Below are 14,921 nucleotides of genomic sequence, written 5' to 3'. Positions count from 1 at the left end.
AGGCTGCATGGGCTCTGCACGCTGGTGAGCTCATCCGGCGTGGCAGGGCAGCGGGGGAAACCGGGTGGCACGTCGCAGCCTGGGTTCCTTCATCTGTTTCCTGCACACGCTTTGCAGGTGGGAGGGAAGGGCGGGAGGACCGGGCTCCCTCGTGTTTACCCAGAGCTGCCGAGGAGGAGGCTGGTGCCTGGGCAGCGGGCAGCCACCTGCTTGCCAGCCTGGGTGCAGGTAGGAACACGCCGGCTGGGGCATAAATGGAGCTGGAGCTCAGCGTTTCCCTGGGCAAAGTACAGCAGTGTGGCTAGGTTCCTCATGCGGATGGATTTACCAAACAGATCTTCAGCTCCTGAACCACTGCTGAGCATATGTTTTGTAAACAGGGTCTACACATGTGGGGCTGTATGGGGAGAGCACTTTCCTGTGGGCTGAAAAGGAAGTCACCAAGCATCCCCCAAAAAACCGCAGCACCCCCTTTGCAAGGCAATAAGATGCTCTCAGGGCTGCTCCTTTCAGGGAGGGGCCAGCACATCGTTGCAGGCTTTGCTGGGAAGCAGCTGAGCAAATGCTTTCAAGGCATTTTAAGCAGGGTTTCTGGCCGGGCAGGGGGACTCCTTCCTGGCAGTGGGTGGCGGCGGGGGACGCCGGGCAGCATTGCGTCACTTTGCACGTCAGCTGGCGCCCGTGATGCGCAGACGCGAAGCAACTGCTGCCTGAAAGTGAGTGGGATGGGACAGAAATGTTTAAATGTTTCTTAGGGTCGGGCGCTTGTGGCTCTGCTGCTCGGAGGAAGAGGAGGGGAAGGGGAAAGGGAAAGGGAAAGTGTGCAGCTGCTGTCTTCCCCCTCCCCGGGCTACCGCCTTCCCAACGGGGGCAAGGAATTTGAGCCCCACGTGTGGCCGGGGACACTGTGCTGCTTTTCCAGCCAGGAAAGTAACATTTTAATTTTGTAATATATGTGGCAAAAGGCACAGAAGTTACTACAGGGAAATGAAATGCATCTAAATCAGTGAAACAGGTATCCATTTCCTGCTTGGGAGGGGGGGAGAAACCATCCCGAAACGGTTCTTGGCTTTCCTGAGGGTAAATTCCTGTGGATTTATACTTCGGCTTTATACCTTAAGATTTCTCTGTCTCCTTTCTGATTTGCATAGAGAATTTTTTCACCGTTCGGCTTGTCAGATGGTGCCTCCTGAAACCGCTGGTCACCCTGACCAGCCTTTGCAGCCAGGAAAATGGCTACTGGGGCCCCAGCTTTTCTCGGTGCCCGATAGATACAGATAGAGCAGGTCCTACCTGATCAACCTCTTAATGTTGTGAAAAGCTTAGGAAAGGCTTCTGGTCAGGTAGGGTCTCCTAATTGCCTATGGAGGCAGGAGGGATTAAGCTTGGCGCTCTGTTCCAGATACTGGATCGGGGACTTTCCAGGACCATGTGTGTGGCTGCCATCTCTGATTGCCTGCCGCGTTCTCCACCTGAAAACATCACTGGGAGCCAATTTGCTAGGTAAACTCTCTTAGATCTGAGGTAGTATTTATAGCAAGAACATCTGGGTTCTCCCCCGTCCCCTCACCCAAACACTTCAGCCCCCGGGGGACGCCTGCCTGGGCTGCGATTAGTGCGGAGACCAGGCAGTAAATGTGATGGGTGCATGTGTCTGGGTAAGTGCTAAAGTCGTACTTCTTGCCAGGCTTGGCAGTGGCATTGCTGTCCTTAGTTGCCCCTCATGCAGACCTGCAGGGCATCAAATGTAAATAGCGAGGTTTCACCATCTAATAAAACAAGATTTTCTGTTTATTAATTAGGTGAAGACCACAGAGCCCTTAAAATAGCAGCCTGTCCCACCTAGTGCATTTTGTCAGCCAAAGCCAGGGCATCCCCCACGACAAAGGCACGGGGCACCTCTCCCATCCTTCAGTGGGATCCCTGGGGTCAGGTGAGGAACATCAGAGGCACGGAGCCCTCCCTCTGGCCATCATGGAGCCCACAGCTGACAGCCAGCTGGAGGCATCTACTCCTTCCAGCACAGAGACAGCAGAAGACCTTGCCTTGAAGCTAAATGCTGCTATAAGGGACAATAATAAAAAAGATGTGCTGGAGCTGCTGGAGAAAGGGGCAGATGTGAACTCCAAAGCAGAAAGTGGCTGGACACCACTGCAGAGCGCCGTGCAAGCTGACAACGAGGATCTGGTCCGGCTTCTGCTGGACAAGGGTGCTTATCCACATGCCAGGAAGGACAACGGTGGCACTGCATTTACTGAGGCAGCGATAGCAGGAAATGTGAAGATACTGGAGCTCCTCCTTGATCGTGGGTTTAATGTTGATGACCATGACGACAATGGCTTCACAGCTTTCATGGAGGCGGCATGGCATGGGAGGGAGGAAGCCTTGAAATTCCTGTATAGCAAAGGAGCAAATGTGAATTTGAGGAGGGCAGTCAGCGAGGAGAAAGCAAAACTGCATAAAGGAGGTGCAACAGCACTGATGGACGCCTGTCAGGAGCGCCACTTCTCGATTGTAAAAACTCTTGTCCAAGAGATGGGGGCTGATGTGAACATTTGTGACAACAAAGATAGGAATGCCTTGATCCATGCTCTCAAGGGGGGTTGTACCAAGAAAAGGTACGAGTCCGCTGTCTCCATAGGCCATTTCCTGCTGGACTGCGGTGTTGATGTGAACAGCAAAGATGAGTGTGGGAAAACTGCTCTCATCCTAGCTGTTGAAATCCGGAGCCCAGATTTGGTGAAAGCTTTATTGGAGAAGGACAAAATAGATATTGATGATGCAGATGAGGAGGGCAACACAGCACTGATGGTGGCTGTAGAGGAGAATGATTATGATATGGCAAAGTTGTTGTGTGAAAAAGGAGCAAGGACTGATGTTGGGAACCTCATCGCTATTGTGAATAGGAACCGTGCTCTTGACATGGCTCGTCTTCTTCGCCAGTATAACACCAGGTTCATTCCAGAAACCCTCAAAGACTGGGAGCCAAACAGCAAACGCTGGAGGGACCAGCTGAAAAAACTTTATAAAATATATCGCCCTATGATTGGCAAACTGAAGACGTTTCAGTACATCCAGCAGAGAATTCAGAACACTTCCCAGGGTGGCATCTACCTGGGGCTCCATGATGGGACGGAGGTAGCAGTAAGAATAAGCCGCAGTGCGGAGGGTGACAGAGAGAAAAGATTCTTCGAACAATGTAGTAAATGTGAACATCTACTGAAGCTCTTCCAGTCTGAGAAGGCAGGAGGCTACATGTACTTGTGCTTCCCCCTCTGGGAGAAAAACCTTGAAGAACATCTGTGGGAACCAGAAGACCAAATGGATTACAAAGATGCTCTGAGGATGATCTTCCAGGCAGTGAGAGAGCTGCACTCCCTCGGATTTGCTCACCAGGATCTGCATCCCAGCAACTTTTTCATAGGTTATCTTTTGCTTTCTCAATGTTTTAATTTTGCTTTCCTGTCACCTGTAGTTTAGAGAAGCAGGTGCTTCATAGCTGTCTGTAAAAAAACAGATGTCTTTATGCAGAATGGGGTGGCTGCGGCATTAGCTCTCCTCTTTGAATAAGTATAGATATGTTCACAGACAGCCACAGAGGAGTGAGCAGAACAGCTTTACATGTCTCATTAGGTCTGCCCTCCTTTCCAGGCCTTTGCAGACAGATCAACTCACAGCAGATCTCTTCAGAGATTCGTTTTCTAAAGAATGGGCCACCCAGAAGTCAGTGACAGGCTCTATCAAGGTTTTCCGCCATTATTTGTTAACAGTTTCTCTTATTTCCTCAGATTTAGGTGGCAAAATTTACTTGGCGGACTTTGAGAATAAAAGACAGTTGATTGAAGGCAAAAAAGAACTTGTAAACTCAGATTTGGAGGTAAGTTCCCTGCGAATCAATGTTTCAAATGTCAGGTTCTCTGATGTTTTCTGTTGCTGTGAATCCTAGGGGAAGCCTTTCTGCATAGAACCATAGAATGTTTTGGGTTAGAAAGGACCCCTAGAGGTCATCTAGTCCAACCCCCCTGCAGTGAGCAGGGACACTGCTAACTAGATCAGGTTGCTCAGAGCCCCGTCCAACCTGGTCTTGAATGTTTCCAGGGATGGGGCCTCCACCTGTTCCAGTGTTTCACTACCCTCTTTGTAAAGAATTTCTTCCTTATATCCAGTCTAAACCTACCTTGCTTCAGTTTGAAACCATTACCCCTTGTCCTGTCACTGCTGTCCCTACTAAAAAGATTTTCCCCATCTTTTCCATAGGCCCCCTTTAAGTACTGAAAGGCCGCTATCCGGTCTCCCCGCAGCCTTGTCTTCTCCAGGCTGAACAAGCCCATCCTCAGCTAGAAAACACCTTGATTTTTGGGAAAGCCCATATAACGCTAGATGCTGCATAAGAAGGATAGTGATTAGGATGCAAGGCTGTGCACAGTTAGGATGCCCCTCTCCTCTGTCTGTGTGCACACAGCTTCCAAGTTTGTGTTTGTGTGTATTGGCATACTTCTGCACGCCTATCGGTGCCTGTGTCTGTTCACGTACGCAGTCTGCTCATTTAGGGATACCAGCCCTCTTCCATTTGGTAAGAAAGTTCCACGCATCTGGCACGCAAGCGTTGATGTGTTTCTTTGCAGGCCCTTGGGAGGCTTGTGCTGTATGTTTTAACAGGGGGTAAGAAACCCCTTCAGCAAGTCAGTATGGAGGATTTGGCTGCTGATTCCCCAGATTACAGGGAGGCTCTGGACCTTGTAAGTAGCTTGGTCTCTCATGATGAACGAGGCTTGGAAGGTTTGAGCAAACATCCCTATTTCTGGAGCAAACAGACGTAAGTCCTGGGAGTACAAAGGAAAAGCTTTCAGTATGGGATTTGCCTGTAGTGCTGGGAACAGCGATGTCTTGTTGCAGCTAACAAAGCTCCTCGTTCCACAGCAGGTTCAACTTCCTGAAGACTGTATGGAATAAAATCAAAGATCTCAGCAACCGAAAAACTGTCTTTCAAGCTCCTAATGTTACTGAAAGTTTTCCTTACCCATCGTGGACCAAGGAGGTAATCCTCTTCTCTTCAGATGGATGCGAGGTTCGAGGTAGACTTTCAGGCAGAAGCTTTTCCTGAGTGTTTCACAGGCCCACCATAGCCAGAAAAAAAGTAGCCCCATGGGCATACAGATAACTGGGGGAAAACAATTAAATCTAAGCCACATAGTCAAAATACACCAGACTAAACACATCGATGCTAAGAGGAGCTTCTGTTGACCGGAGTGGTAGTAGGGGATGGTTGTTCTAGCTGGCGTTTATTGGTGTTTATTGGTGACCCCTTAAGACAAGGACCTATGGCCCCTATTGCCAGCAAATTTCTAGCGAAAGGGTTTTGTTAGATTGGCTCAAAAGCAGCGAGACCAGGCCTGCTTTTGTAGGTAGCATCCCGGAGAGACACACCGCATCATTTGGCAGTCTTAGTTCAGTATGGCAGTCTCTGTGGCCCTCTCAACCGTGGCACAGTTGAGTCAGGGCTCCCGAGTCCCTCCTGCCCTCCAGGCCCACGTGAAAATTTCCTGTGCCGTGTTGACGGTCCTAACGTGAATGTCATGCCGAGGCAAGGCAGGAGAGGAAACACGCAGCAGAATCAGGGCCGTTGGTGTGCCCTGCGGAGCGAACTCTTCTGTTCATGTTGGGAAATAGGCTTTTAAGGGTCATGAGATGTATCCGTGCAGGATGATGCCCCTGCAGAAAGGCAGTGGCTGTGGTGAGTGGAGGTAGGTGTGCTGCTTCTGCAGTGTGTGAAAGGCAGAGAATAATCTACGTGCTTTTTTTCAGGTTGACACGTATGTTCTGCATATCATGAAAAATCCTGAGAAAGGAAACCCATACAAGTATAGCAACAATGTCATCGACCTACTGAGGTTTATCAGAAACCTGGATGAACACCCAGATAGGAGGTACATGTTTGCATCCTTGCCCCTGCCACAGTTACATTGCAGGGAGCACCTGGGTATCTTGCAAGCATCAGGGAGTTTGAGAGCAAAATCTTCTTCAGATGGTTTTCCAGAAGGGTGAACACCACCGGGATGCGGGAAGTAGCCGCTCTAATGAAATGAGCTTTAATGGACTATATCCTCTGGCAGCCACAATAGTGTGTGAAAGATGGTGCATCGCGGCAGCAAGCAGTCTGGAGTCAGCCCTCAAAACCTCCTTCCTTAGGATAAGAAAAGGAGATTAGCTCACAAGACTAGACCTCAGACTTTGAAGCAAAACCTGACTTCCAGATCATCTCCCACATCACTCCCAGAACACCCTCAAGCAGAGCCTTCCGCTCCTGAGGGATAGCAGCAGCTTCAGAGACAGGGTGGTGGCTCCCTTGGTGCCCTTGCCTTTGCAGAGCAGCCTGTGGGGTGCAGAGGTGTCCGTGGCGGCGAAAGGCAGGTCACACGGCTCTACAGCAGAGGATGCTGTGAATGTATCCATCTGGGCTGTTATTTTTGCTGCAGGTTGGTGTTCCTTGCCATAACTCCAGGAAGGTTTTTAGATCACTCTTAAATATTTCTATCATCCTTTATACCTTTGAAAAGCCACCTTAGCCACCTTGCTAGTTATTTCCAAAGTGCTGATGTTTACTGTGCTGAAGTGCTTTGAGATACAGAATTGCAGAATCACAGAATGGCAGGGGTTGGAAGGGACCTCGGGAGATCATCTAGTCCAACCCTCCTGCTAAAGCAGGTTCACCCAGAGCAGGTTGCACAGGACAACATCATCCAGGTGGGTTTTGAATATCTCCAAAGAAGGAGACTCCACAACTCCCCTGGGCAGCCTGTTCCAGTGCTCTGTCACCCTCAAGGTAAAGAAGTTCTTCCTCATATTCAGCTGAAACCTCTTATGCTTCAGTTTGTGCCCATTGCTGGATCAGGAAGCACCTGTCCTGTTAGAAAACCCTGTTAGGAGGTCTTGACTCCTAAAGAGCTGTCAGAGTCTCCAACCCTGTAGAGTCATGGGAGATTACATGTGAGGTTAGAGGTGGTGGTAGCTCCTAGTGATGGTTTCACTGAGACCAGTGGCCAGACTGCTCTTCAGGGAAGATACAGGTGGGATTAGGCAGATGGAGGTGCTGGAGGAATAGTGAAGAAATGGATTGAGGAGCTTAGGGAAGGTATAGAAAAGTTGCAGATTGAGGATTTCTTAGGAAACCTTCCTGTGTTATCAGAAAGCCTCTGGAGTGGCTTTTTCTCTGCAAGGGAGGAACCACGGCATCCTGAACGCTTGACTCCTTGCAAAAGTTCTTAAAATCCATTTTGGTTTTGTTCTGTTTCAGGATCAGCAACAGAATAGGAGATCATGCTGAGTATTTCTTGAAGATTTTTCCAGCGCTTACCATTTACGTCTACAACAGCTTACGCCAGAATCCTAAATACAGTCACTTGGCAGACATTCAGGACCCTTCTCTGTAGGATGTCATCACCTCATATCCCACATCTGAACCCACCGTCACTGCCTCCTTTTATTCCCTATTCCTTCATCTGCAAAAGAGTCAAAGAAAGTGGGTAAGGAGATGGGAGAGAGCACATGCAGGGACAGAGACAGACTAAGAAATGAAAGATGCTTCAGAAGTGTTTGGTGTAACAACCACAGGCTTTGAAAAGGAACCAAGTTGAGCGCCAGCTCAGGTCCCCCTTGACTACTTGTGTCCCTCTGGCCTTGTCTGCCTCTGAGGTGGAGATCAAGGCCCTGATCCTTATGGAGAGCAGGGAAATGTGGGACAGACCCCACATACCCAATGCATCTGGAAGACGGGAGAAGAGCTCACCCATTGCCAGGCAACACGGGAATCTCTGATAAAGAAAAAGGAGCTCGACCTCTCTGCTAAGGCCAATATTCCCCTACAGCTTGCACTGATGAGCTGCTCCTTTACCCCTAGAAAGACAGGGATTCTCTCTTTTCAGTCTTTTTGAAACACAGCAGCCAGAAAATGAGATGCCTAGGCAATGGTCTGAATCATAGAATCATAGAATCATTTAGGTTGGAAAAGACCTTTAAGATCATCAAGTCCAACTGTTAACCTAACCCTGCCATCCCACCACTAAACCATGTCCTAACCACCCTAAGCACTTTGGCTGCAGAGGTGCCCTTGGCCCGTCATCCCTCTGACTTGGTAGAAGCAGACTCAGGCCAGCCTGCTGGGACCTGAAGGACTTCTTCTGGGGGACATAGGAGATGTTTCCATGAGGAACGGCCATAAGGAGCATGATCCCACAAAACTCTGCTACTGTGAGTAGTCCTGGCCTGCAGGGACCAGTTCCTCTCGGAAAGGACGTGCTCTGCTGAGGCAGGCTGGGTCTGCAAGGCAGGGCTACGCACAAGCACTCCCTGTCTCCCAAAAAGTGCTGCAGTTGGTGTATTGCTGTCCTTCTGCCAGGCTCGGGTCCCTTATGCAGAGCTGGTGCCCGTACAGACATAGCATGCAGCCAGCTCAGAGCTTTGATAGCGGAGGCTGGGTGGCACAAACCCACTTCTGAAATCCTGCGGCGTGCCATGTGTGTCTGATTGTCCAAGGGCTTGCTTGCTTCTCGGCTAATGCTCTTGATTTGCACATTGATTATATGTTGCTTATGGAAATATTTTTCAGCTGTTGAAAAGATTTTTAATTTTCAATTAGCCTATGGAAAACCAAGCTTGGAATAAACTTGCCTGGAAAACTGGCTCTTACTACGCTCATTTATGAATGAGGCCCCCCCATCCCCTCTGCACAGAAAGGGAGAATCTGCAGCACTATAAAATACCCAAAAGGCTGGGATTTTTGGCCTTCCTGTGGAAGCGCCTCTCGGTTGTTTAGGTGAGGTGGTGGGCGGTTCTGTCACCGCTCACAGGAATTCCATCTGGCCCATACAGGTATCTGATGGGGAAAGCTGTTGGGAAGTACTGAAGGCTCCCTGTCCTCAGAAGCACGCTGTCTCTTGTGAAACGATGGGCTGAAAGTTGGGGGTTTCTGCATTGTTTTTGTGAGGATGAGGATTTCGTGGATGAGTCGAGGTTCAACGACAAGCATCGATGCTTGCACATGTGTTCTTGCGTACGCGTAAAACTCTGGGGGTGGGTGTGTTTGACCCATCTCCTCTACAAATGACTGACAGCCCTGAATGCATCGCTGAGCATCCTGGCTCAGAGCAAAGGTCCTTCTGACAGTCTTGGGAACCTTTTAAAAATACATAAATGTAACTACAAGAAAGCATGACTATGCACCTGTTGATGAGGTGCCATTAGAGAAATGCAACCAGGAGAATGTCAACTCCTCCTGTGTCAATACTTCCATTTTTCCCTTTCCTCCCTGCTGTTTTTTTTTTTTTTTTGTTGGCTTTTTTTTTGTTCTCTGTCTTTCCCAGGCCCAGAAAGCAGGAGGACACCTGGAGGTGCGCGTCTGGGTCTCGGCAGCGTGGGGAGCAGGGGTGTTGTGGGGAGCACGGTGGCTCTGTGCTGCAGCAGCAGGTTTCTGTCCCTGCAGGAGGAGAGGTGAGGCTGTGGGCTGGGCTCCTTCAGCCTCCTGTAAAAACGTCACATTTCCAGCTTGCTTTGACCTTTGCATCTTCTTGCATCACTCTGCTCTTTTGCTAAAGGGCTGTGACTTGGCAGCCTTAAAAGGCTGTGGAAAGGCCTTCCTGAAAGCAGAAAACACTCAAGGATGTCCAAACCAGAGCAATGATCAAACCTGTGGAGGCTGTGACTTGTCTCTCTGGGACAATCCGGTTGCTGGGAAGAATTTCCAGGGAAGGCTGATGTGGTCTGCAGGTCTGTGTCCTGCTTTCTGAGAAGGCAGAGGTGCCAGCAGGCTGGTTTCAGAGGAGAAACTTGATCCACGCATGGCATCTGCAAAGCTTATTGCTCACAGAGCGTCAGGCCACTGGGCGAGTGGGGGATGCAGCGCTGTGACCAGCCTTGGGGAAAACACCAGACTGCCTCTCCTGCTCGCAGGGTCGGGGAGGATGGGTGAGTGCCCAGCGAGAGGCCAGGCAGGATGGAAAACCAGTGACAAGGACAGCCGGGCAGTATGAGTGGCATGGCGGCGCCTGATGTTGCAGCCTGGGGGTAGAGGTGTCCTGGGGTGCTGGAGGCAGAACCAGCTGCCAGAGTTAGTGCCGCTCGATCTGCTGATGGCTCCCAGCATCAGCGCCCATCTGGGAAGTGCTGCCTGCCCTTGCCTGGCACAGGCAGGCTTGCAGACCACGCACGGTGCCCACGGGGCTGCTGATTTGGCCCTACACACTTCGTTCCCCTGCCGGCATGCCTGCTATGCTGTGTGTTTGCTGTGCATCTGCGTTTTTCCCCTGCTCCTGCTGGGTGACCCCAGGGGCAGCTGGCTCCACCTGATGTGATGCTATCAGGTGCTCCCCACCCTGTCATCTGTGTGCTGAGGACGTGCTTGTGTTCAGAGGTCTGGCCCCAGGTCAATATGTCTCATCTGCTGCACTGGGAATAAAAAAAGTCTGCAGAAGCAGTGGAGTGAAGATCGCTTTTAGCTGCGGTTTTGCTGTGATGAGCTTCAGGCACATCCGTGAAGCCTTCTAGGGACCAGGCTCGGCTGAGCTCAGGCTGCAGAGCCTGAAGTGTTAGTGCAAAGCACACAAAAATGCAGCCAGCTTTTGGGGCTGAGAGCTTCTGGGGCAAAATCAAGTTACAGCACAAGGGCAATTTCGAGAAGCAGGTCACAGTCCAGGCTGTGGGAAGCTGATGCCGCTCCTAAGTGCCTCGTTTATAGAAATGTTGGGACTTTGGGTTTGTTTGGGTTTTTGATCCTCCAGAAGCAAAGCCTTGATAGTCATAGTTGACAAATATGAAACATGTCATTGTCTCCCTCAAACGCACCTGTGGTCTTCCCAGGATTGCAGTGTTCTAGGATTTGAGGGTTAAAAAGCAGCTAAAAACAGCTCAAAAGTTACAAAGCTGAGAGCTTGGGAGGGAGCTGTCTCAGGCAAGGTGTGATTAAGATCATGGTCTTGATGAGGTCCAGAGAATATTCAGGATTTCTGCAGCTTCCTGGGGACATGGCAAAGCCACTGTGACTCAGTTTCACCTGGGGCAAATGAAGGCCTTTTTGGTATGATTTGGTTAGTGCTTTTAAACATACTGCCTTCTAAAAAAAGCATGCCGAGGCCCCAAGCCAGGCAGGAGCTGATTTTGATTGGAAAATTGGAAGACAGGCACCATCTCACCACACAGGGACAGCTGAGCTGCAAACCAGGTGGGCTCTCTTAGCCTTGCCACCCATGGGAGGTATTTAATTTGTGTGGAAAGGCTGGAGTTGAGGTTTTGAGGGATGCTGAGCAGAAGAGTGTAGTTCTGGTCTTTGGTGAGAAGTATGGCCCCCTGTGCAGCAGGGCTCTGGGGACTGGTGGTCTTTGAGGACCCCCATCCTCAGGTGAAGTATTTACTGTGACTGCTTTCTGGCTTTAAGTGCTTTCTAAATGTTTTGTAAAAAGACCCCAAAGGTGGTGTTGTGTGGTGCACCCAGTGTGATTTATTTATGCTGTTTCTGGGTCTCAGCTATGGGCAATGCAGTCTTCTAGAAATGCATGTGAGGAAAGGGACTGTTGTGTGGACAAGGGTATCTTGTTGGGTGGAAATGTATCATGGCATGTCCCTCCCATAGTCACAGAGGTGCAAGCTGCTGTGCTTAACCAAGTAGGCTGGAGGATGCTGTGAGTTGCTTTATTTTTAAGTCTTATTGCTGATTAAGTGCAAACTATGCAGTGTGTCCAGCCTGCTCAGCTTTTTTGGAGTGTACCCCTGTCCTTCTTAGTGTGGATGGTAGGTTGGGAGGTCTGTTCTTCCTCAGAGGTCTGTCCTTCCCTTGGTGCCTGTGGGAAAGGGAGAGATGTTGCATCAATGGCTGCTGCTGATGGAGGTAGGGTGCTGGTGTTTGGGGTGAACGCCACTGCTGTGTGCTCCTGGGGTGTGGGGGGGTTGTCCATGGCATGGAGAGGTGCAGCAACTGGGGATTTTCTGTGGATGTGGCTGGAGATTGTGGGGGTGACCAGTATTTGGCACAGACCCACCCAGTTGGCCTTTGGGTTTTAAGGGGAGTCAAAGCTCTGTTGCTCCATGTACTTGTGCTGGTGTGGTTTGGGGGAGGCAGACCGCCTCTGTGACCACCTACCTTCTCTGTTGGACAGGAGGCAAACTTGCTGAATGAGAGCCCTTTCTCAAGACTTTTATCTGAATCTGAGGAAGAAACCCATGCACAAACTTTCTACCATGGACCAATGCAGGGAACCCTAAAGCTCAGCTTCTGTCCTGGAAGCCTGAGCTCCCCTCGAGAGCTGGAGCGCTCCTTTCAGCCCTGGCTCACCTTTTTGCTCCTCTAATGGCTCTATTTTCTTCTGGGGCTGGGGCAGCAGGGTCTGGATCCCTTTCAGGAGCGTGAAGACAATGATGGCTTGATTGCCTGGTGAGGGAGAAGAGATGAAGCAGTACTGTATGGCAAGTGCTCTGATGGCAAATGAGGGAGGATAGCAGGGTGTGTTGTCCCCTTTGAATTCCATGGGGCTTGTACGGAGGTCAAGGGAAGGTGGTGAGCCTTGAGTTAAGGACATGAGTTACCCGGATCTCCTTGACTGTGAAGCTGTTTGGAGGCTGCAGGGCAGGGGTGACCTGTCCCGCCCTGGGGGACCTCTGCTGCAGGGTCGGGGGGTCCTGAGTGGCAGACAGGATAGGCTTGCGAGGAAATAGCATGTGGGGGGAGGGAATGTGCGGGCACAGCTGCCCCCACGCACCCATGTGCTCTCATCTTTGTGCCCGCATGGGGCACCTCTCTACGCTCATGTCCATGAAGCAGGGTGCAGGCAGTATGTCCAGTCTCAGCAGGCCCGGCCACCTCTGCTCTGTGCAAAGGCACAGACGGTACCACAGTGACGCCTGGTGATGGGGAGGTGGATTCATGTCTGGCACCTTCCCAGCCGTGCACACACTGCATCTGCACAGAGCAGTAACTCTCAAAATAAGAGAAAAGCAAGACATGGGCGATCGGAGGCTGTCTCTGGAATTACAGGTATTTTCCCTTGCAATTTGAGTGCCTTTTAAAAACAACATAACCATTTTTTTCCCAGCTGGAAAGCAAGCTTTTTATCCAAAGGTCAGAAAAGCAAGATCCTCAGATAAACCTCATTCATGAAAGTGGGAAAGGTGCAGAAAAGTGCCTGGAGCAAAAGGTGGGATGGGCATCACCACAGTCAGAAACAGCAGCTATTTTGGGGTTGCCTGCTGATTTGGTTTGTTCCTCTGACAGGCAGGGTGCTGTGGTCCTGTGTGTTGGTAGGCAACGCAGAGCAGGAGCCAGCCTGTGCTGCACCCCATGGGCACAGCTCTGCCCTACCAAGGCATGACGGCTTCTGCCCTTCCTACTCATCCAGGCTGGACGTGCCAGCCCTGCTAGTGCAGGAGAAATGAGATGGGTTGGAGAGATCACTACAAGAAAGGTGTTGCGTTGCTGTAGCATGTCCAGAGGAGAGCAACAAAGCTGGCGAGGGGTCTGGAGCACAAGTCTGATGAGGAGCGGCTGAGGGAGCTGGGGTCGTTCAGCCTGGAGAAGAGGAGGCTGAGGGGACACCTTGTCGCCCTCTACAACTGCCTGACAGGAGGCTGTAGCGAGGTGGGGGTTGGCCTCTTCTCCCTGGTAATGGGCAATAGGATGAGGGGAAATGGCCTGAAGTTGCACCAGGGCAGGTTTAGGTTAGACATTAGGAAAAATTTCTTCACAGAAAGGGTTGTCATGCACCGGAACGGGCTGCCCAGGGAGGTGGCTGAGTCCCCATCCCTGGAGGTATTTAAAAGCCGGGCAGACAAGGTGCTTAGGGACATGGTTTAGTGGTGGGATGGCAGGGTTAGGTTAATGGTTGGACTGGATGATCTTAAAGGTCTTTTCCAACCTCAGTGATTCTTTGATTCTATGATCACACATCTCTTCCCAGAACACAACCACTGGAGCTGAGGGTGTTTCTCTGCCTGGCTCCGGTTATTTGTCCCTGCAAGGTGCTATGAGGAACTGCAGCTTGGGGACAAGAATTGTCCAAGGGACATTTGCTGCATCGTTAATGCCTGTGTGAGAAAGATCAGTGTTTTCTGCATGTTCCCCAGCTTGCCTTTCCAGAGCAGTATCTCAGTGCAGGCACTCTCTGAGCCTCTGTGTACTTAAATACGGGCTGTGCTACTTGGGCAGCGCTGGGACTGTCCTAACCCCCCTTGCAACAGTTTGCGCTGATTGAATGTCTCCTTCTCCCCACCGGTTTCCTGAAGACCTTGGCAAACATGTGTCTTTGTCCCAGATAATGCAGCAGGTAGCTTCTGTGTAACACCATGCTTATAGCTTGTCGCTAGCTGGGAATACACGTGTGACGGGTTAGGTTTTGTCTGGGTTTTTTTCTGGTGGCACTAGCATTAAAATAGCTATGTGTGAGAAGGCCCTAGAAGTGCAGCGAGGCTCTGTAGCAAGGTGGAGGCTCAAGCTGGATATTGCATGTTAGCCAGGGGAATACCCATGGTGTGGGGTGGTTTGAGCTAACAGAGATGGCTTGGCAGCCTCGGAGCACACCAGCGCAGGGGTCTCTTACCCCAGCTCAGCTGCAGAGCAGTAGCTCAAGCACCTGCCTGTCGGGATCAAAATCTTGTAACTCTGCTGATTTTTAACCAGAACTTGTCAGTGATAAGTGACAGGGAGCAGAACATCGACTTGCTGACACCCACTCGACCATCAAAGCAAGATTAGTACGCGCCTATTTTGGTTTCCCCTTTAATCAAAAACCAATTAGACAATTACCAAATGAATATTCAGCCGGGGAGCCAGGTTGTCAGGCAGACTGACAGCTCTTAGCACTGCTTTCCTTGTGTTTTTCGGTTTAGAGTTATTCCATGTATTAAAACTAAATAAGTGGATGAGGAAGGGGGGAAAAAGTCTT

At 50.5% G+C, this 14,921-nt stretch overlaps 2 protein-coding genes across 2 annotated transcripts in view; one reads left to right on the top strand and one right to left on the bottom strand.

The window, feature by feature from the left end:
• The first annotated feature begins 677 nt into the window (after nucleotides 1-677).
• RNASEL (ribonuclease L) lies at nucleotides 678-8,126 on the top strand. Its single transcript, XM_009645292.2, has 8 exons — nucleotides 678-716; nucleotides 1,403-1,503; nucleotides 1,803-3,424; nucleotides 3,789-3,877; nucleotides 4,626-4,816; nucleotides 4,921-5,038; nucleotides 5,806-5,927; nucleotides 7,295-8,126. Exons 3-8 carry the CDS (start codon nucleotides 1,975-1,977, stop codon nucleotides 7,428-7,430), a joined length of 2,106 nt encoding a protein of 701 aa, XP_009643587.1. The 5' UTR covers nucleotides 678-716; nucleotides 1,403-1,503; nucleotides 1,803-1,974; the 3' UTR covers nucleotides 7,431-8,126.
• A 3,609-nt stretch (nucleotides 8,127-11,735) lies between these two features.
• The window catches only part of RGSL1 (regulator of G protein signaling like 1), a 19,229-nt gene continuing 16,043 nt past the window's right edge, over nucleotides 11,736-14,921 (bottom strand). The window contains exons 20-22 of the mRNA XM_035900745.1: nucleotides 12,320-12,379; nucleotides 12,128-12,192; nucleotides 11,736-11,828 (exon numbers count right to left, since the gene is read on the bottom strand). Coding sequence (XP_035756638.1) covers nucleotides 11,736-11,828; nucleotides 12,128-12,192; nucleotides 12,320-12,379 — 218 coding nt within the window. The remainder of the gene's footprint in view (nucleotides 11,829-12,127; nucleotides 12,193-12,319; nucleotides 12,380-14,921) is intronic.

The sequence above is a fragment of the Egretta garzetta genome, unplaced genomic scaffold, assembly GCF_000687185.1.
Source record: "Egretta garzetta isolate BGI_Z169 unplaced genomic scaffold, ASM68718v1 scaffold598, whole genome shotgun sequence".
Taxonomy (NCBI): domain Eukaryota; kingdom Metazoa; phylum Chordata; class Aves; order Pelecaniformes; family Ardeidae; genus Egretta; species Egretta garzetta.
Note: the sequence above shows the minus strand (reverse complement) of the source record. Positions and strands in the feature narration are given on the sequence as shown.

Coding starts and splice junctions, on each gene's coding strand:
- RNASEL (XM_009645292.2), top strand. CDS start 1,975: ATGGAGCCCACAGCTGACAGCCAGCTGGAGGCATCTACTCCTTCCAGC. Junction 3,425..3,788: donor TCCCAGCAACTTTTTCATAG/GTTATCTTTTGC, acceptor TTATTTCCTCAG/ATTTAGGTGGCAAAATTTAC. Junction 5,928..7,294: donor GATGAACACCCAGATAGGAG/GTACATGTTTGC, acceptor GTTCTGTTTCAG/GATCAGCAACAGAATAGGAG.